We start from the raw sequence: 24,074 nt of genomic DNA on the forward strand, positions 1-24,074 counted from the left end.
TACTCTGGAGATTTGTGTATGCTCTCTCCATCTTTTTCCTGTTATACTGTTTGATGATGTATAAATTACTTCACAAAATAATTACGATAATTATTGTATTTAATTATTATTATTGTTGTTATAATAATTTTATATTGTTCATAAGAATTTTTTTCTATTGTAACTATTTCTATTATTTAATTTGTGTATATATTATGTATATATATATATATATATATATATATATATATATGAAAATATATATAATTTGTGAGTAAATATTTAAAATTAACAATTAATATATTTTTTTTTTTGTAAAAAAATTTTTTTTCTCTCTTGTAAATTTAATTTGTGCAATTTGTTGTATTTCTTTTTTCCTTATTTTTATTAAAGTCATGGCAAATTTTATATTTTTTTATTATTTTCTTATTTATTATGTATATAAGTATTAGAAGTATTTTAAGGTTTGTATATTTATGTATTTATAGTAGAAAAAAATTTTAAAAATATTAACATTAATGATTTGGAAGCTCTGTTAACGTAATATCATAAAGATCTTCTTCAATTTGTTGAACTTCTAATAAAAATATATCTTCATTACAATAGTACGATAGCATATCATCATCAATTTTCGCTGTAATCCTGTAAATTATACAAAAAAAAATTTTAATAATACAAAATTGAATAAGTTAATTGATAATAAATTAAAATTTAATTGCGAATATTTAATCAAGTACAATAAGAGTATATTTTAATATTAAAAATTTATAAAATTTCATTGCGGCAATTGATATGTACATACATACATTTTCATATGCTATAAGGAATATTATGAGTTTAAAAAAATTTTTTCTCTAATAATGGAGAGAATAGAATATTTCTTTCAACTCATAGCTCTATTTGATCTATATTAGAACAAATGGGTTAACAAAAACACTCAATAAGAAGATAAAAAGACTGCAAAGGGAAACATTAAATAAAATTAAATTCATTTCTTTATTTGTTAAATTTAAATTCGAATTATTAGGCCTAATTATATAAATTTTTACTGAAAAACAAATTTTCGCTCGATTTTTATTTGTTTCTCTTATTATTGTAAATTTATTTTCGAAGATTTAAGCAGACAGATTTGTTATAAGACTATAAAACAATTCGTTAATGAATTTGTTTGGAAATCTTTAGTTCATTTGTCCTATTACAGTCTTAAATAAATATAACATAAATCAGCTAGTTTAACAATTTGTTTTAGAATGAATTTTATTTAATTTCATTAATTTAAAATATCGTGGGCTTTTGGAGACGACTATTTCACATTTTAAAAATTTAGAAATAATTTAGAAAAAATCCCAAAATATTAATTCACTATGTTGCCCATTGCAAATATGTAGACTCTAATATATAATAAAGATACTCTATTTTCCAAAATATTTTAAAATTTTTCTTATATTGGAGGGCTTCACCTAAAAGTTATTGATATATGAGTTTTAATTGTCAATTGTTATACAAATAAAGAAATATTTCAGATTAAGAAGGTAACTGTTATACAAATTATTTGATTTATACATATGTCTTTCTCTTGGCATAACAGTTATTTTAAATTATATCATTTGAACATTAAATTGCGAGCTATTAGAACAAAAAAAAAAAATTATATTTGGTTTTGTTTAGTTAAAAAGGGCAATTTCGTTTCGGTACCTAGGTTCATATTTTCTATTAAATAATTAAGTAACATTACAATAATTAATTATAACAGATTCTATGTTATATAGCAACATGAATTAATGTTATTTTAATATGTATTAAAATCATTATTTTCCGTTTTTAACGTGATACAATAATATTACAGTACTATAATATACAAGAATGTTATATTCAATAAGAAAAAATTTAAAAACAGAATTGAATTTTTTTTACATAACTATTATATATTACATAACATACGATAAAAAAATTTTTTTTTACAGAAATTAAACCGCCATATTTGTTAGTAAAACACCGCCATATTATTTAAGTTTTTTTTTTATTGTTCTACACTGTTTTTATACTTCTATACTGTTCTATCTACTACTTAAAGTAGGTAGTTGGTTGTAATGACCATTTTGCTTGCGTTAAAAAAAATGTTAGTCATTGTTGTTATTTTCATTTTGTTTAGTAAAAAAATTCTTAACGGAATAAATAAAAATTATATACCTTTTGTTTTTTTTTTATTTTATATACTTTTTCAATCCATTTAATTTGTTATATTAGAAACGCTTATATTAAAACACAAACTATATAAAGCAAGCATATACACAGAGACAACCAATATTATTAACTGTTATTCTTTTATGTTTTTATTTTTCTTATTGATATTTAAATTAGTTTTAGTAGTGGAAAAAAATAAAGATGATGTTATATGTAAGTATGTATGTATGTATACATATATGTACGATTTTATTAGAACCTTTCAAATTAATTTATTAGTTTTGAATTAAATTAAAAAGACAAATCTAAATTTTAGATAAATTTTAGAAAAAAAAAAAATAAATATTATGCAAATACAAACATATATACGTATACAAGTATATATATGTATCTATAAACGAATGACCTTGTTTAAAAAAAAACACAAAATCACATAAATAAATTTTTTTTTCACTCTTAATTTCAATAGCATATTTGGGCAGCCTAAAATTTGAAATAGACCTCATAAAAAAAATAAACTAACAAAATTCTATTGTGGGTTTAGAAACCTGGTAAGGTTTTGTGACTTTCCTTATTACATTTCTCCAATTTAAATAAAATTTTTTGTAAAAGTACCGCTGCTAACTGATGATTTCGGACATATAACTAGTATTTTTCATTTGAGTATATGTTTAGGACATACCCTAATTAGTAATTCAAAAATTAAATTCATTTTGTAGAAAATATTAGAGAACAAAGATAATTTTTACTCAATAATGTTAAATTCTGATTTATTTACAAGATTCGTTCTATATGCACATTCAAGAGACCACACATAATGATCTCAAAATTGCAAATGCACATTTAGGCAGCCATATATCACGACTTCAAAATTGCAATATTACTAATTTTAATTGCATTACTACACAATTCAGAAACTACATACACGAAGCTTGAGCTGTGTAAAAGCACCGTATTGCTAAAGTTATCATATTTTAATTATCGCCGAATTTATAATTTAAATCGATGCAATAGTGAGTCTTGTAGTTGTTGCAGTATTCAGCATATATGAAATAATTTAAACTGAATTTTACAATATAGTATTTGATCTCACACAATGAGGTAAATCTCTAAAAGAGATTTTAGATTTTTGGAAAGAGGTGACTAAATTTTTTATGTACTATACAGTTTTGACTATAAATTTATCTAGAATGTTATCTTTTATCTAAATTTGGGGTTTTATTTAAAATAATAGTTTTATTTATTTATTTATTTTTTTTTTTGTGTAAATATTTTTGTTAAGTTGTCATCAGAAGGAGTAAATTTAATCACTTTATTGCCAAATATGTGAATGTATTATTGTTAAATTTTAAAATTACAGTTAATTAAATTTATAAAATCGTTAAAAAAAATTTAGTTTTTATTTTTTTTTGTCTTTAAAGATGATCTATACTATACAATATATTGTTTTTTTTTGTTTTAATATCAAATATATTTTCTCTAATATAGTATGGGATTTAGATCCGGTTTAAAGGTTATTAGTATATTTTTTTCTCTATGGTTAATAATATCGTTAAAATTGACCTTATTTAAAAAAATAAATATATGATTTTTGGTTATTCCTTTTTTTGTTAAAACGTTCTAATAAATTATTTTTATTTGTTTTTGTCAACAGGTGCTCTATACAGTTGTTAAGAATTGCTGAAATTGATATACTATAAATTTGTTACATGGACTAAAATTATTTTCTTATTATTGTGAGGGTTGAAAATTATGCTATAGAGTTTTATTATATTATTAATTTATTTGGAAATATCAGCAATTCGATACATGATTAACCTACTCATATTGCTCGCTCAATATTGTAATATAAGATTTTAATAATTTAGATAAGTTTTGAAATTTGAAAATTACAAATGAGATTACATGAATTGCAAACAAAATTTGATTAATTTTGAAATTTAATAATTTCATTTTTAAAATTTTTTTCGGGACAGAATCAAATAATTTGAATTGAAATTTTTAAATTACGAAGAAATTTCATTTTGAGAATTTTAAAGCATGATTTTAACGGAAAACTGTTAACATATGAAATAAAATACTGGAGAAAATTATGTGATTGGCATTGTAGTTTCTGAAAAAAATGTAAAAATCAAACACTTTTCTTTTTTTACTGAAATTTTTTAAGAATAATCGGTTCCATTCTGTTATCTGTTCGTATTGTTTTCAAAAACTTATTTAAATATTTCAATCGAATTTAAATTTGTTTTACAATTTCAAATTTTCCATTCAATTAATAAAATATTTTAATATTATATTTATCACCTTAATTATAAAAAAATTATAATAAAAGCTTTTTTATTACAATAATTATTAATGATTATTATAACATTATTGCAATTTTATAAATTATCAATTTTTTTTAATTTAATTAATATTTCGCATTTAACTTAAGTGAAATACTATATATAGAACTTTAAGTATAAGATAAAATACCTCTTGCTCTATGTGCTAATTATTGTGAATTAATATTTTAATATTTATAATATTGTGTTTGTATGTTTAAAATGTGTAAATTGTGTTAAAATGTTAATTATGTTACTTACCCTTTTCTATTTGTTCGATAAATGTTATTTATACTTGTAGTTGAGATTTTGTATTTATTTTCAATCTGCAATTAAGATAAACAGAAAACATTTTTTTTTTTGGAGAAATTTTTTTTTTCTTTTTGTTTGTATTGATTTTTCTTTAACTATTTTTTATTATTATATTTAGTTTTATATATGCGTACTTTACAAAATTTAAAAAAAAAAATTCAATATTACAATAAAAATTAAAAAAAAAATAATAAAAAATTTTAAATTTAAAAAAAAACCAAAAATAATAATAAAAATTTTGAAAATAGTAAAAACTGTACAAAAAATTTTTTCTAAGAAAAAAAAAATAATAAATATGTAGGTGGAAAAAAGTAAATATTAAAAAACAAAAAAAAAAAAATATTTAAAATGCCAATAATAAATTAAAAAAAAAAAATTTAAATTTAAATAAAGAAAAAAAACAACTAAAAAAAAAATATTAAAGCAAAACATTTAAAATTTATATTTTGCTCTCTTTCTTTTTTTAAATAATCTGTTCTGTCTCTCTTAATATGCATTTAAATTTGAGTTAAAAATATATTTATGGTATTAGAAATTTATTAATATTACAATTGTTTTGACAGCTAAACTCTTATATGTTTTTAATTTTTAAGTATTATAGTTTTTTTTTTGTCTCTCTCTCTCTCTCTTTAATTTTGACATTATAATGACAGTATAGTACTTATTTTAATTCAAAAATTTTTAATTACATTCATTTATATTTAATAGGGAGTATTAATTTCGTTTGAATATAAATTAATTGTATAAATTAAAATTAGATTTGTGTAATTAAAATCGAAATTTAAGTACATGATATAATTTCAATTTACTGTCATCTTATTTTTCTCCTAATATATATAATTTAAATAACTCAGATGACAATGACATTACCATAACAACTGATTATTATACTCGCTTTCAGTTATTTTACATGGCAATATTATGACATTTAACAGTTTAAGAATATTATTACAAAAATTAAATTCATTTACAATATTTACAACTCTAATGAATTTTATTTAGTCATTTGCGTATTTATTGAATATTTTTAGTCAAAAAATTCTAGCCATTTGCATTTTCATTGAATATTTATTCGATTTTCAAATTTCCGAATATGGATCATTCAAAATAAGTGTCAAAAAAAATATTGTTTAATTTCTATAATACTTAAACATTATATTGTGAATATTATTTTTGTTTAATTGTGAATAAATTCATATTGCTATTATATTAACAATATAAATTTTAGTTTTAAGTGTTGTATTATTAAATTTAATATAAAATTAATATTATATTATTTTATAATTTGTTATTTATAGGCGTGTGTTAGATTTTTTAATTATTGTTTGTTTTGTTTTCTTAAAATTATTATCTGTGCTCATTTCATTTTGTTTTTGTTTTTAAAATAGAAAATATAACAGAATAACAATAAGTATGTATGTATATGTGTATATAGAATAACTTGATAAATTATAAAAACATTTTTTTAAAATTCTTACTTCCTATTTAATTTATATAAAATGACAAAACACTAAAATTTATTTTTGAAATATGGAGAATTAAAAATATTTTATTTTATTTTTTAAAAAATGTCAGGTGTACATTTATTAATACATATATAAATTATAAAATATATTTTATATTTTTTTGTTTATTTCCTAGTATGATTATTTAATATTTTTTTTGTTTGTGAAAATTTTCCTTTTAAAATAATATAATCTTATTTAAATACTCGTGTATAGATGTATTTAATTTTATATTTTAATTCCGCATGAAAATTTTTGCCATTTTGCATTAATATTTAATTAATTAAATTTTTTTTGTTTTTGTCCCATCTATATTAAATTTAATTTATATTTAGAAATTTCAAATAATAATATATAGCTGATTAATACTTTGTAGTTCCTATATTATTAATTTTTAATACCTATATAGAATATATTTGTACACAACATATGTACAAACATCCATATACATATATGTATATTAATTTTGTATTACCTGATCTTTAAATTAAGATATGTGATAATTTTTTTTTTTTTGCTTCTTCTTTTCAATTTCAAAGATTTACCGTTAAAACTACCTGTTAGAATGGCCTTGCCATATATATTCAAAAAAAAAAACAAAAAGAATAAATAACTAATAGCAAGAAAAAATTAAATAAAGAAGATAAAAAAAAATAAAAAAAAAAATAGCATCTTTCCTCTTTTTGGATGTGAGAAATATATAAAAAAAAAATAATAAGAAAAAAAATTATTTTAATTCTTTTAAAGCGATAACATAAGTATGTATGTAGGTCTTCCATTTTTGTTCTTTTTGTTTTCGATTTGCGTATTTAAAAGACTTTCAATTTCATTTAAATTTTTTAGAAATAGTTATAAGAAAAGAATATTTTATGGTAATATGAAATTTATTATAAATAATTATATTAGAGCATTTAAGTTTGGGTATAAGCAACTGCTGTGTAAGAAATGAGATTTATTCATTTTTTGATTTTACTAATGAATCGAGTTAATTAGCGCATATAACAAAATTAAAATAAGTCGAAAATTTTAACTGAGCAAAACTCTCAGCATAATTATTGAAAACTAATTTTGTTATCTTAACTCGGAAAGATTCTCTGTTCGCACTTAAAAAGAACGCCCTTATAAATTCATAACACTTACAGCAATACACAAAATAACATTATTTCTCAAATTCGCAGTTTCTATTTGTCTCATACTTTGATATTAAACTATTAATTTCGATTCATCATTATGTATATGAATCGTACTGAGCGAAACGCTCTTCGCAACAAAAATCTCATATTGTAAAGAATCTGGTTGATTACAAATAAAAGTACCAAATATTTCTAAATTTCATAAATTTTTTATAAAAAAAAAACCAAAAATAAAAAAATTTTTTTTTTTTTTCAATCTTCCCATTTTTATTGGGAAATTTTTAACATAATGTCAACAAAATAAAAATTATAACAAGACCAGTTACCATGTTTGTGCAAAAGTGGTTCTTAATAAAAAAAAAATTTTTTTTTTTTTTTGTATCTGGACATTAATTATCCACAAAAAAAGAATGGTTTCAAAATGAAAACGAAATTAAGAATGCGGAAAAACATCTTTTTTTTTTGTTTTCTATATGTTGGACTTGGATGTTTTAAGATTTTTTTTTTTTGTTAAATATTTATTAATATTTATGCTGGACACGAGTGTTAAAATTAACAAAACATAAATTACTGGAGGGGTATAAAATGAAAAAAAAAAAAAATAAATTCTAATTTTAAAAAACAGAAAGATAAGAACGAAAAATAAAATAATAAATTAAAAATTAAATAAAAAAGATTATGGAATAAAAACAACAAAAAATCACAACAAAACTGGTGTTCTGGTAACAGTGACATAAATGCTGACGTCTTTATTACATATTTTTGTTTTTTTTTTGTTCAATTGACGTATAAATTAATAAGCTTAGTTCTCCCATTCGATCGTAGTATTAATAGGTATTCAATGGAATAATTCAGCATTACTTAAGATTATAATTTGTTCGCATTTTTAATGTTACAATCAGAAATTTTTAAATTTGACAAAATTCTTAATATGTTTATTACGAATTAAACCAGTTCTTTGCAAAAAAACATTAAAGTAAAATAGATTTGATTACACAATTACTAATTACAGTGTTTTATTTAAAAGGTTATATTTAAAATTTAATATTATTTTAATAACAATAAATACGGTAACTAATTGAGATATTATGAAGATAGGAAATGAAAATTACTATGAATTTGGAAATTTTAGGAAATTCAATAAATTTTCCGATTATCGGATCACATCGACGATAATCGCATATATATATATATATATTATATATTTAAAATGACCATATATATATTTATATATAAATGACAAACATTCATATAGCCAATCCGATATGTGTAATTCAAAGACAAATCTAAACATAAAATGTAATAGAATCCAAAAAGCAATTAAAACAAAAAAATGTAGTCGATCAAACAAAAGATTAATAATTAAGTAAAACATGTAGCCTTAACATGTCCCCTTAACAAGATTAGCTATTAATATTTTTTTAAAATAAAAGAGAAAAATAATATTAAAAAAATTGTTCTAGAAAAATTCTTTTCTATAATACCCTTATTATGATCGGCGAAGCGGATGGCTAGGCGAGTGAAATAGACTAGGTGAATCGTATAATATTTTAAATTATGATTGGCGAATGCTTTCGTTTTTGGTTTGTTTTTTGTCACGCTTAAATTAATATTAAACAATTAATTTTTTTTTTTTGCAATAATTTGTAGAATTTTATGAACTTATTTGACAGATAGTTTAGATTTTTCCATTATATCATTTATAAATGCTGTAATATCCAATAAAAAAAAAACTTGTGTATTAATTTTATTTTTGGCTTCATTTTGCCTGTCACACAGAATTTTCATTCGACAGATTTGACAGGTCATTCGCCTAAAATTAATGCGAATTCGCTAATAATAATATCTAAAAATTCATATTCGCCAAAAATTTCATTCGTTTCGCTAATCATAATAAGGGCCTAAATCAATCTTGTTGCATATATATAGGAGGAATTTAAGAAAATGGAAATAGAATTATTGTATATATTTTAATATTACAATTTGTAGTAGTCGTCTCTACGTTAATTTCGATGAGAAACTATTTTCCGTTATCGTCCAATGAACAAATATACTCGTAATAACAGTAAAACGATATGACAATTTAAATTCATTTAGAAAACACATTTCTTTTCCAATATTTCATTGTGTTGACAATTTCAAACAATTATAGTATTTTAAAATACTCGTAAATAATTATTGCAAGTATGTTATTTTTCTCGCAGAAAGGTTATGTTTTATAAATTAGAAAGAATTTTTTACAAAAAAAGTTTCTTTTTCTCAACATTTTCGAATAAGATATTCGAATTTTCAATATAATAATATTTATTTTTTTTTGAATATTAAAAAAAATTTTAAAATTTTATTTAAAATTAAAAATAAGAAATTGATTAAAAAAAACGGATTAATATTTATGATGAATATTAATTGTTTGTTATAAACATAAAATGATGAAAAATAGAAGATCAAAATTTTAAAACTATTTTTTTATAATTTAAAAAAAAAAAATTATTTAATTTCCAAATTTAAGAAAAATAAAAAAATTTTATATATTTATAATAATAGATCAATTAAATCATGCAATTTTATTAGAAATATGATGATTTACTGAGGTTTTAGTTTACAAAATTAATTTATTTTAAATTTGATTTTTTTAAAATAATTAATTAAATTATTAACATTAATTTTATTATATTAAAAATTTTGATTTTTAGAACATTTATGATGAGATTTTTTTTTTGTTTTATTTTTTAATAAATGAGCATTTTTAATAATAATGACATTGTGTTGTAATATTGTGTTGATGTTGTTGTTTCTTCTGTATGTTTGTTTTTGTTTTCTATTATGTACTTACTGTTATAATGATTGTTATTAGAGGCAAAAACACACACACACACATATAATGCATTAAAATACAAAATACATAATATTTATTTAAAATTATTGTTGGTTATTATTATTTTTGTTATTAATAGTATTTGTTTAGCTGTTTTATTATTAATAAATTAAATTGGAAAAAAAAAATTAATAAAATAAAAGCGAAATTGATTAATGGTGGTTTTTTTTTTTTAAAAAGTTTTTGGTTTTCTTGTTTTAATTTTTAATTAATTCAAATAGGAAAATAAAATATAAAATAAATGTTTTGTTTAAGTATAAATAAAAATGAGAGTTGATAAAATTTTTTGGAATTGAAATTTCAAATTTGTTATGTTTGAAAAAAAAAAAATTTTTTTCTATTTTTTTTTAACTTGTTATTGGCTTTTAAAATTTTGATTTTTATTTTTGTTTTTGCATTGTACTTTTTGCTTTATTTCAAAAAAAAAGTAGTTGTTTTAATAATGATAAAAAAAAAATTAATAGAGATGAAAGGAAAATTTTAATTTGATATTTTTTTTTGTGACAATAAAGCAAATATTATTTTTTGAAACAATGAAAATTTTGATTGTTTCAAATTATTTAATAAAATTTTTGATTGGCAATTGAAATTTTCTATATAATTAATTTTTGCTCTATTGTCAACAAATTGTTTTATAAATATTTGGTTTTATTATTTTTAATTTATTTAAAGAAAAATTATTTTTCAATAATAATTTACGGTGTCAATTACAGAACTAGGACTTTACATATTTGATTTATAATTTTACTACTCAATTTTTAAAATATTACTGAAACAAATCAAGAGTTTGTTATTGATCATTGCATTGGTTTGAATCTCTACATTGCATTGGTTAGAATCTCTACATAAATAGGTAAATAATTTTATACTGAATAGCATGTAGATTTTCAATTATATTTGTGATGCAGAACCGTCTTCATTTCATAACTTACTTTTATTTATAGAATTTACTATAGAACAAATATTTAAATTAATGCATAAGAATAAGTGTGAAAGCTTTAAAGAATAGTAATAAGTGTGAAAGTGTAATTCAATTAAAGTTTTAACCTGGAAACCTCAAATCGCAATGTTGCTGCAATACTAAAATAACCAATTAATTGTTTGTAATTGAGATTAATTTAAAATATTTTGTTCATAATATCATTGACAAATCGGAAATAAACCAAATATTTATAAATATTTTTATTATTTTTATTTGAAAAGGAAATTAAATGAGATTTGAAAAGAAAAAAAGTTTTGTTAATTTCTTAAAATCAAAAAAAAAAAAAAAACATAGCGCAAAATTAAAAAAAAATTAATAATAAAAAAAAATGTTACATAAAAAAAAAAACCAATGTTACATTTTTATTTTTTCACTTACTGCATTTAAAAGTCCAATAGTGGTTGGTGGCACAACATGTAATGGCGTATAAACTTCTTCATTCTCCTGTCTCACATACAACATAACCCGTTCACTTAACGGTGGTGTCATTCGACCACGTTTTAATGGTGGTCCAAATTCACCCATACCTCCGGGTACAAGTGCTTGCTCCAATATATGATCCTTTTTATCACTATATTTATAATAATAAAAAAAAAATACGGGATTAAATATAAAAAAAAAAAAAAATTGAAAGGAAATTTTTATTTCAAATTGGAAATACGATTTTTACTCACATCTGGACGTCTGGCGGAAAATGATTATGAAATTTTAGTGTTGGTGTCGCTGCTTTCTGTCCATGTAATAAAAATGGTGATGTTCCTTTTAAGCCTTCACCAGACAGTGAATCAGTCTCATGTCCATAAAAATTCTATTTTCATAAAAATTGGAATGATTTTTTTTTTTAATATTTTAGCAATAATTTTATAATTTAATTATAATATACCTTATCCATATCATCGGCAGGTGAAAATAGTACAGGTGCTTTATTAAGATCTTGCATTGCATAAAATTCTGAACGATCAGTAACCGTATGATATAATTCATCCATTTTTTTTCTTCCTGTTGCAGTCATTTTACGTTTAGCAGCACGACGTTCTTCATCTCGTGTTTTTCTTTCAGCACCCTGTATTTAAAATAAAAAAAAATATATGTTAGAAATTTTTTAAATATTTTTAATAATGTTAAAATTGTTGGTATTTTGTAAATAAATATTAAAAATTTCCCGAAATAATTAAGATTTACAATTTTTTTTTAGCATATACCCTTTCACTTTTCAATTATTTCAATTTTGTTGTAGATAGAATGATAATTGTGCAGAAACAGATTGTGTGCAGAGTTCTTAATTAATTTTGTTTAACCATATATGTTTTGAAGTAGCTCGTATATACAAACACAAGTTCATTTGCTCATTTAGTGCAGTTTTTTAATTTATTTGAAGAGCTTCAATCTCAAGTAGCAGATAATAATAAATACGGTTAAAGACTAGCGTATGTTTTCGTTTTAAGGGCTATAGTCCAAATATTTTAGTTTTATTAATTAATTTTTATATTTTCTCTAATTCATAAAGTGCAAAATAGGAAGACAAAAATAATTTTTACGATCTTAATTCTTTTCAAATTTTAAAATTAAATTTTTTTTATAGTTTAGAATTTTAATTTTCCTTATAATACCTAAAATTTTTTAATGTGATAATTTTTATTAACCAAGTCAGAGAAAGACAGAAAAAAAAAAATAATAAAATTTACAAACATATAAATTTTAATACGAAATTTCAAGGTTCTACCTGTCACTATAAATTTTCTTTTTTTACCTGTTTATAATATTTTTATGCACCAATTATCTGAGAGACTTTAAAAAACACTTTAATAAAATCAAACTTAAATGAGCTAAGAAACACTTTAAACGCTCTTTTAATCTACATAAAACATAAAATACGTTTATGGAATTTTTAAGCGTTTCATTTGTTTTTTTTATTTATTTTTCTTTATTTTGTTCTTATTTTAAACAAATTGTAATTTTTTTTGTATAATTAAACTAATTGGATAATTATTATATCGTTTTTTTTTTTTTTTTTTGAATTTATACTTCAATTTAATGGCGTCATTGAAAAATTTTAAAGAGTGTAAATGAAATGAAATGAAAAATTCAAAACATCATTTATGGGAGATAGAAAAAATTTTAAAATAATAAATTTTGAAATGGTTAAAGGTACAGTATTAATAATTAAATTATTAATATCTCTGGGAGTCTCGGTAATTGGTAATGTTTAGAACTTAAAAACAATTATGGGATGACGCAAAAATTATTTGTAGATATTGTTCTTAATTCGTAAGAGCATTCCATAATCTTGGGCATTTCTATAAGAATATTAAAAAAAAAATTAAATTTTTGTGTATCAAAGAGAACTGCAGTATTGCCAGGATATGAAACAATAAAATACCAAATAGTGCGCTAGACTTCTGCATTATTTTAAAAACAACCGTTTTTAGACCGTTTTTGAAAATTTTCTTTAAAATTTTTACAAGATTGCCAAAATAGTGTTTAAATAATTAACAAGCAGAAAGATTTCAATCAATGGCAGCACCATTTAAACCAATGATTCCCAATATGGTCTATATCGACCCCCAGGGTTCCATTAAATCTTGTTGGTGGTCTACGAAAAAATATAAATTTAACAAAATAAGTTTTTTATTTAACTTTTCACATCATACGTGTACCTTGCTACTGTTGGAAATTTAAATCTATCAAAAATTTAAAAACACGAGAAGGTATCTACGTGATAAAAAAGTTTGGGAACCTCTTTAACAAAATTTTAAAAGAGCAAATTTTTGAGTCACTCTCTGTTTGTTTCTGCTTATTCAAAACGGTTTCTAAACAATTCGGAATTTATTAAATTGTCGAATGCTTTTGAAATACAAAATATAGAACATGAAATATTGCAACGAATTTAAATAAATATTTATTGAAAAATTCTCGGACTGTACCGTTAACTAAAAATCCCAATAACACAATGAAATTCTGTTAAATTCTGTTATATAGAGCGTACCTATGTATGTAAGTGCCAATATGCATATGCCATGTGCTTTACAATTTCTTTATTAATATTTAAAATATTTCTTTCTGTTCAAATCAAAAAACTTCAAATTAAATTTATAAAAAAAGTTAATAGATAAAATTATAATTTTACATGACATTGTCATCACATTTCACTAATTTATTCACACGCTTCTCAATACGCGGAAAGAAAGTTTTCCATTTTTTGTTTTTGAAATAATCACGATATAATAATTAAGATATTCATTTATATTTATATATATATATATATATTTATAGATAACTTTATCTCAGTTATTGCAAGATCAATCATAATTAATAAAAAAAAAATAAAAATTTAAAAAAAAAAAAAAAAATTAATTAATAATTCAATTAATCAGACGTAAATATTTTTAAAATATTTTTTTTTTCATATTGAAGCTAAACACATGCTTTCAGGTGTCATATTGCCTTGAGCAATAAATTTAGAATATTATTAAATAGTTTGTTCGATTTAATATGTAGGCACATACTACATACATATGTATATGAAAATTGGAAAACGTGTAGTTTTATAAATAATAAAATATATTTTAAATGGTTTCTATTAAATTGTTAAAAATTATAAAATTTAATTTAAAAATTAATTTTTAATATGATTTAAGAATTGAAATAGAAATATGATTTAGAATGTGTGTATGAAGTTATACAAAAAATGCATATAGAATAAAATGAATTTTAAAATGAAGAAAAATATTTGGAATGAAAATATTTAATAAGTGAGATTTGGTACCATTTACGTGTATTTTAATGAAGATCTTTTAGAAAATAATTATATTGGAATCATAAGTTCAGTCGGGGAATTTATTTTAAATGTTATGTTAATTCAATTTTAAAAATGTTGAAAACAATCATCAAGGCTGCGATATATTTAAAACAATATTCTTCTCCTGCTTTAAATGTAACTCTCGTTTTTCTTTAAACGTGACTCTCAGTTATCTTTAAATGTGACTCTAAATTTTCTATGGAAATATTTAATATCTAGTCTACAATAATATATTGCCTAGATAATCTCATACTCGTATTTCCTTTTGAAGTTTGATTAACTAACTCCTCCCCGTTAATTATGAATTATATATAAAATTAAATCAGTTAGTTTTGAAAAATTCTTTGTAACATTTTTATCTCATATTTATACATTTTGATTAAAATTAATTAATATTAATACATTTTTATTAATAAATTTATATATGTATATATTTTTTATATAATATAATAAACACATATAATTATAACGTTCTCTATGAATAAAATAATTATTGAAAATAATATAAAATTACTATTTTCCGGTCAAATTAAAATTTTTTTATCCATTAATTTATTAATGAACTTTGCAATTTTAAAAGCGATTAAATATAGAAATAATATAGTAGTATGAAATATATGATTTTTTAATTACACGTATACATACATATAGTAATTTATATATACATGTATATTTGTGTATTATACGCTTACATATTTATATTACGCGCTTATAATATTTTCGTATTTATTAGAATTAAAATTAAAAGTTTAATAAACGTAACTTTTATATTTTTTTTAATAGAAAACAGTAATTTTTCAATTACGCAGTATTATATTTTTACCTTTATTAATGTAAAAAAAAAGGTAAACTTGAAATTATATGTTTAGTAACAATTAATTTGAACCTAAGAGCAAAATATTTGTTTTATTAACATTATTTACAATTTAATTTATTTAAAATATCATTAATAATAACTTTCATTAGTCTGAATAAGAGATAAGAAGATTTAATTATAAAACTCATAAAATGTTGTCATTACGGAAATTATTCAGTTTTCAAAAAGTATACCTGTACTTCTTTTTAAAATAATATGCGAGTAAAATACCATATTCTACCTGTCTAATTATGTTGAGGTAAATATGAGCTACCATTAATATTAAGGTCTAGCATTTATACATTATTGTTTTTGCTGTTTAAGAAAATAAAGTGATTATTATTTAATTTTTATGATCATGTCTGATTACTATAGTCAATTCATAATGAGATTACAACGTTAATTGTAAGCAATTTTAAATTATTATTGGATTTGTAAAGAATAATTTATACATATTTTGCTAGTATTTTGATTACCTTCTAATGGACTTGTATAAATAAAATCTAAACTATAGATTTTAAATTATTTTTGTGTTTGACATTAACACATTATGTTATTTATGTGTGTGGTCCAAAAAATCTAATATTGTTAGAGTCATGAAAGATTAAGAGCATTACAATTTTTATCTTGCTCAATTTTAAAAATATACCAACATCAAATTTCGATTTTTGTATAAAAATTTCTGATAATGTCCTTTATATGTCCTATCCGATGTCCTACATAAATATATTTTTTTTTCCCTCACATTTTCTTATTTTATTCTTATGCATTCACAGAGCATGTTTAAATATACGTATATACATGTTAGACATTATGTTTCAGATATTTTTTTTTATTTTAGAAAGTCTCCCATAAATTTAATTATACCGTTGTTTTTTTTCTTTTTCTCTATTTGAAAGAATACAAATAAATAAATAAATTTTGTGATTAGTTTTCAATAAATTTCCAATTAATTTTTTTTTTATTTTTTGTCCTGTTTTTTTTTTTGCTTGAAGCAAGCATTTTAATAATAAATGCTCAAAAGACACACAAAAGACACCAAAATAGAGTCGCTAAAAATTAAGAATTTATTACAATATATTGTTACAAACTAAATGCATACATACATGCAAAAAAAAAATATAACATTGAAGATATGCACATGTGCACATAATATGTTTGTCTCTTAATCCTGCATTAAAGTATGTCTTAAATAATGTTAAACAACAAAAAAGAAAAAAATTGTGTTTTTTGTTAAAGTTTTCGCATCAGAACTTCATTTGGTTTTTCTCGGGTTTTTTTTTTTTTTTTGCTTTTCTTGAGTTTTCTCTGCCAAAGTACTAATTTTTGATTTTAACAAAATAGAAAAAATAAGCAAAATAATCAAAAATCTATGTAATGTACACGTTTTTGCTTTTAATAGTTTTCACCTTTCCATTTGTTTTTCCATTTTTCTATAATTTCGTAAATGCAAGCATTCATATGTGAATATTTATGTTTATGTAGGTATGTATATAATGGTAATATAATAACCAGACATTTGTGATTTTTCTGCGTGTAATTGAACGCGCAATGCCTATTTCGTTTCTTTTTTTTTTAATTGAGTAATTTACAAGTTGTTAAATCCCATATTGATTTATTGGAATTGGAAATGGAAATGAAATTGAAATAAAAATTAAATATAAAGGAGAAAAACAGTCAGAAATTAAAAATAAAAAAAAATAGAAAAATCATAAAATAACTTGCTATTAAAATTGAACTGAACTGAACATATTCATCAAAATGGAATATAAAATTTCAAATAAATAAATAAAATTATATACAAAACTGTTCACTATATATAAACGTATAGCTCTTGTGTGGATAATATTGATTTTATATACATACATGTGTACGCATAAATGTCAAAAGGTATAAATAGCCATAAATAATTGTATAAAAGAAAAAATAAAAAAAAAATAATAATTTTTTTACAGTTTTTATTTGGGTAAAATTTATGCGAATTTTCTAATAGTCGGAAATTGCAAATTTATTATTTTACGCAAAAAAAAAATATATGTATAAAAGTTTTTTTTCTCTCTGTAGCGTTTTATTTCTTAATTCTGTGCTTATATGTTTATATTTTTGTTAAATATGTATACATATATATGCAACATATGTATATATTTTTTATGTTACTTAACAATTTTATAATTTTTCTTATATTATACACATGTGTGATATATATGTAATAATTTTATGTTATATTTGTGTATAAAAGATTTTTAATATATATTTAAATATTCAGTTATAATTTTTTAAATTACGATATTCATTTATTTCAATATAACAATTAAAATAGATGTTTTCTAACATAAGAAAAATTAATTGAAAATAGAATGAAATAAACATAAAGTTTCTCGCTTGAATCTTTTGTTCTAAAAGTTATTTTTATTACAGTGATAGCAAATAAAAAGAAACTGTGAATACATAAATTGTATTAAAAGCAAATATTGTTTATTTGTAATTAAATCGAATTATTTTAAATATTAAATGAAATTTGAATATAAGAAATATAACAAGTAACTTGAAGAAAATTTCAATTTAATAAAAAATAAATAAAATTTGGAAGAGTTCGAATAAGGTAAAATTTAGGCTGAAAAAATATAGACCAATTCATCTTTAAAGCAGTTCTTAGTTATTTAACTAAAACTAATTTAAATAAAAGGCAAAAGTTCAATATTAATTGCTATAATATTTGTAGTGAGAATAAAAATTTTTAAAAATACCCCAAACAATATTGCTTTTAAATTCAAATTAAAGAAAAACAATTGAAGCTTGTAATTTGCCGGAAATAGAAATTTTGTGGATTCCAAAAATTGTGGATAATTAAAATTTTTTAACTGTTGTCTGAAATTTTCACATATATTATTTAGACTGTGATCAGACTCAATCTTATCAAATATGAATTAAAAATAGATGAACATTAGTAATGCTAATAGACCATATTATAATCTGGTTATAAAAAATATTTGCTTTTTAATAAAACAAAAATTATAAAATTTCCTTGAAATACAAAGTGCAGGAATTTGTTCGGCTTTTATAAAAATTAAATCATAATATACGGGGAATAATGAACATAAATAAAAGTTAAAATTGAAATATTAATTTTTTTTTGTTTCCAAGCAATTTATTTAATCCAATTAAATCATTGATTTGGACTAATTTTAATGAAAAAGGCGTACCAAATTTAAGTTTATAGTTCTATTTTTTTTTTTTTTTTTGAAAAATTTTAATTTAAAACACCCAGGTGTTGATCTATATATAAATACAATACAGTTTATAGCTTTTAATGAAACTATAACTTCTTAATATACCTGATATTTTTAATTGATAATACAATTTTATTGTTGATCTGCATGTAAAACATTTATATACGAGGTCATATAGAAAAAGAAATGCGTTTAATAAAATTTAAAAATAAAATTAAAATTATTTCAAATGGTCCAAATAAAAAATAATCAAAATTAAAGTCTATATACGAGCATAAATCGTTAAATAATTTTGGTACCCACCTTATATACTATTCCTACTATACCATTCTATATAACATACATTATTTTTTAATTTGGATGCAATGACAAGATTTTATTGATTTTATAATAATACCAAAAATAAAAAGGCAACTAAACATTTAAAGGAAGTAAAATTTAACATATGAATTGTTTTTGAAAATTGAATTTTTAAATTTAATTTTAACTTTGGAAAAAATATTATTTTTGGCCATTACTTTTTTATAGAGAAGAAAGAATAAAAGTGAGTGAGTGTTAAAATACCTTCAGGCATATTTTTTTTCGAAATTTGTTAAAAACATAAGTAGATTGATTTTTATTTTTCTTATTTAACAATCAATTAGATGAATCTATAAAATTTTAATTAAAATAGAAAAATTAAAAAAAAAACAAACCAAAAATACTTAATACTTGTACCCCATTACATGCGATTTGGTTTTGTTTTTTTTTCATTAAAATAGTTGCATGCCATATTTTGTTATGCTAACAACATTGATTTCTTGAATTTACAGCAGAGTAAAAACATTTGATATTAAATTAAAGGTTTAAAGTAAATCATTGAAAACAATTAATAATATTGAATGGGATTAATAGCTGATAAGAAACAAACCTAGACGAGTAACTACTACTTTTTTAACTCTTGTTAATAAGTAACAACCTACAAAAATTGTATTAAAATAGAAACTGTGGCAAATAGTAATTTTGTTTTTGTTCATTCGTGATAATAATATTTTATATATAGGCGGACCAGATATTATAAAAATTATTTTTTAATTTAAATTCAATTATATATTGATTAAGCTCATATAATTTATATAGAAGTCATACAGTCAAATTATAAAAGCTATCGAAATTTTTAAACCCGTGAAGGATAGATAATATTAAAAAGTTATTGACATTTGCATATATATCATAATCTGGTAGCATAAGTAAGTAAAAATATGAGATTATTGAGCGTAAAGTTAAGTTTTATCGCATAAACTGAAAATAGATTTGTGAAACTTGAATTTACAAAATTAATAACTAGTATTTTTTTTTTCAATTTTAATTGTCAAATATTAGGAAGCATTGTTGATAATGTCATGTGCAACAGGGCCAATGCTATACTTTATGTATTTAAAATTTCATTCGAATTCACAATTAAAATTAGTGCAACATTTTTATCATATGGGAGATTTCAAAATTCAGGCGTCACTTTAAGTTATTTTTGAAATATATTTTCACTCAAAAATTGCATTCTATCTGTTGGCAACAAATCGCCACTAAAAATTTGTATTTTATTCCTAAGAACCTCTTTTCTTTTTTTTCGATTTTTCCAATTTCTTGTATATTAAAATATTTTATACAGCCACAGAATTACTCTAAATATGAAAAAAAGAATAAAGTATAAAAAAAGAAGAAGAACGATTGCCCTCACGCGAATTTCACTAGTAAAATAAGAAACATTTCCATTAAATTTTTTATGTACTTCTGATTTTCTAAATCCTATACAGTAATATTACATTTTATACATGTGTAATACGTGTGTGTTACGGTTATTAACAGTCAATCATTTTAAGGCTTAAAATATTTTCAACGTAAGTACATGTATGAATTATTTTTGCATATGCACAGGGTGTTTAATAAATAATAAGTGATATAATGTACAATTCTATTTCATACAAGGAATATTTGTATAGCAGAGAAAGATTTTAATTTTTTAGCATTGAATTTAATATATAAATTAAGTTGAATTTCTTAGAGACATCACCTGAGGTGATGAGATTTTACTCAAAGTTATTAAGGTTTTTATTACACAACTTAAAATTTCGAAATTGATTTTATTATGAATATTAAAAAATAAATTTTAAATAATTTCAGAAGAATGATTGGTCTAAAATAACATGGGGGAACAAGAGTATCGAATTCGGTTTTTTTTTTACGCCAAACTGTGTTGCAGCTTCACATTGATATCGTAAAAAAATGGAAAAATTCTGCTATTATAGAAAATATTGAGTTCTTTCAGCTCAATAATGAAAAAAAAAATTGCAATTTTAGAAGCTTCTCATTTTTAATTTCTAGTTCTAAAGTGTTGAATTCAAATCTACACCCTGCACTTAATGTAAAATTCAAATAACATATATAAGAATGTTTTTTTCATGTGTTTCAAAATATCTAATGTTTTCTTGCTATGAAATTGTTTTTTTTTTTGTGTAAATTACTATAATTTGCTGGTTTTTTTTTCTGAGTTTCTAACATTTTGTATATTATTTGCATAAAGCAAGTGTAATAATATGAAAATTGTTACAAGTAAGAAGTGAATTTCCTTTATGTCCATCAAAGATGAATGATCTCTTTTTATCGCTCTATCATCAGCAAGAAAAGACGAAAATAACACAACTGTTATGAATTTGTTTTATTTATTTTTTTATTTATTTATTGCTAGAAAATTTTATAATTTAATGTTGTATAAGTATAGCGAGTATAGAATTTTACCAGGGTCGTATTACACAATTTTGATTTGATCTATTTGGAATTTCACTTAAAAACTCCTACAAAAGAATATCAATTTATATAAATATAGAATTGCAACTGATACCAACTGAATTTGTATAATTTTGAACTATGCAATCAGTTTGAATAAGTAATCAGTTTATTTAGAATATTGTACAAATTATTATTTTAATATTATGCATTTTAAGTTATTCCATATTATAACACTTTTGAAATTTTGTTTCAAACTCATTAAAAATTACACACGACAGATTTTGTTTTTTCTATTTATTTATTCATAATAAATTTTAAATTACAGGGCTATCAACACTAATTAATAGGTTTTATAAAGCCCATTTGCAATATTTGGAATTATTAATAATTTTATGTATATTGTATATTAGTAAAAAAATTTCAATTAAAATTTACTCGTAAGTATATAAAATATTTAAAATATTTATATAAGATTATAAATTTTTGTGATTTTGAAAAATTTGATGACTTTTGTACATGAATTGTAATCATCTTTTCTTAATATATCAATATTTCCTATTCCACAGGATATTTTAATTGGACTATAAAGTGTACATAATGTGTAAAATATGTTCAACTGCAATCAAAAAATTTTCATTACATTGACAAGTAGGAGGATTTTCTGAAGGTGATTTAAAAATAAAACAGTGTGTAAGTTTACTATATTTGATTCTAAGACGGGTTTTTCCTTCAGAGGAAATTAATTTATTTCCAAGACTTTGTGCTAAATTTGACAGTTTCTAATTTATTATTATTTACGTTAGCCCACTCTAAGTCTTGTTTCTCTTATTTTGTTAATTAATAATTTCATGTCATCATGATAAGTTTTAAATTCAGAGTGTGTAGTTTTCTAATAAAGCGTTTTTGACTAATGAGTCTGTTGTTTCATTTCCTTTAATGTAACAGTGTCGTGGTATCCAAATAGAGGCCGCACTATTTAATTTTCTGATTGTAAAATATCTCCAATTTTTAGGGCTGTAGGGTTTCTTCTATTAAAATTACAATTTCAAGTTAAAAATTATTTGTATTGCATTAAAGCAGAAGTAAATCACATTTATAGGGGTTTCTTCTTTTCTAAAATTTTTTTCTAGGTTTTTCTTAGTTTTGTTTAAAAAAAAAAAATTCATTTTAATTAGTAACCCTCACAATTTCAGGTTTTACAAAATAATATTAGAAATCCCACATTTTATTGTTAAAATTAATTTTCACCTGAGTGATAATAACAAATCCCAAATAATTATAAATAGAAAATGTTGAACTTCTTGTATTCTAAGAAAGATTAAAAAATTTTTACTTTTCCAATTCTTTTAACACAAATCATTTTATCTCTGATAAAAGTCGTACAATTTCCGAGATAATAAAATAATTTTTCAAGGAATTTTTCTATTTAATTTTTTTTTTTTTTTGAAAACATTAAAAACGGAAGTTAATATAGAAAAACTACATAAAAATAAAACAAAAAAAAAAAAAATAAATTTTCATTTAATCTCAATCTGAAATAATTTATTTATAATCAGTCTTAAATTTTTCAAATCTCTACAGGCAATTTCTTTTACTTCCCTCACCTTCGTTACTTCCAATACATAGGTCGTGTATATTATTTTGCTATAGTTTTATATTGCACAGCTAGAGCAATTGAATTATTTCAATAAAAATAAAAAAATCTTTATAGCATGCGATTTGAATCATTTTCTTATTATACACAAAATATCCACTACACCTAAACTATATTTACTCTATATGAATTTTAATGGGATGGCAATAAACCAGTAGGATGAGGAAAACAAAAACAAATGCCATCATCAATTACAAAATTTTACTCTCCATTTTTAATCATAAGAAGATCTACTAAGATTTACATATCCGTTGGAAGATACAGTTTTTTTTTTTTTCATTTTTCAAGGAAACAAACAGACACTCCAATCTCCTATATAGTCAATGTACGGATTTTATATTTTTTGCTTCTTATTTTTTCGCGATTTAATTAAGTTAATATAAAAGATGAAACGGAAAACAAAAGAGGAGAGGGAGGTGGGCAAATATTAAAAAAAAGTAGTGATGGAAAATTTCAATTTTATTAAATTTATGAG

General features: G+C 21.2%; 1 protein-coding gene across 2 annotated transcripts in view; it reads right to left on the minus strand.

Moving 5' to 3' along the window:
- Positions 1-234: 234 nt before the first annotated feature.
- Positions 235-24,074, minus strand: part of LOC129611180 (protein grainyhead) — a 249,900-nt gene continuing 226,060 nt past the window's right edge. The window contains exons 12-16 of one of the 2 annotated variants that reach the window (XM_055524173.1): positions 12,178-12,357; positions 11,969-12,102; positions 11,673-11,865; positions 4,749-4,813; positions 235-621 (exon numbers count right to left, since the gene is read on the minus strand). In XM_055524173.1, the coding sequence (XP_055380148.1) occupies positions 495-621; positions 4,749-4,813; positions 11,673-11,865; positions 11,969-12,102; positions 12,178-12,357 (699 nt within the window). In that variant the 3' untranslated portion in view covers positions 235-494. The remainder of the gene's footprint in view (positions 622-4,748; positions 4,814-11,672; positions 11,866-11,968; positions 12,103-12,177; positions 12,358-24,074) is intronic. The other variant, XM_055524174.1, reaches the window with a different exon arrangement.

This window comes from Condylostylus longicornis, unplaced genomic scaffold (genome assembly GCF_029603195.1).
Source record: "Condylostylus longicornis isolate FDR11 unplaced genomic scaffold, ASM2960319v2 ptg000048l, whole genome shotgun sequence".
In the NCBI taxonomy this organism is placed as follows: domain Eukaryota; kingdom Metazoa; phylum Arthropoda; class Insecta; order Diptera; family Dolichopodidae; genus Condylostylus; species Condylostylus longicornis.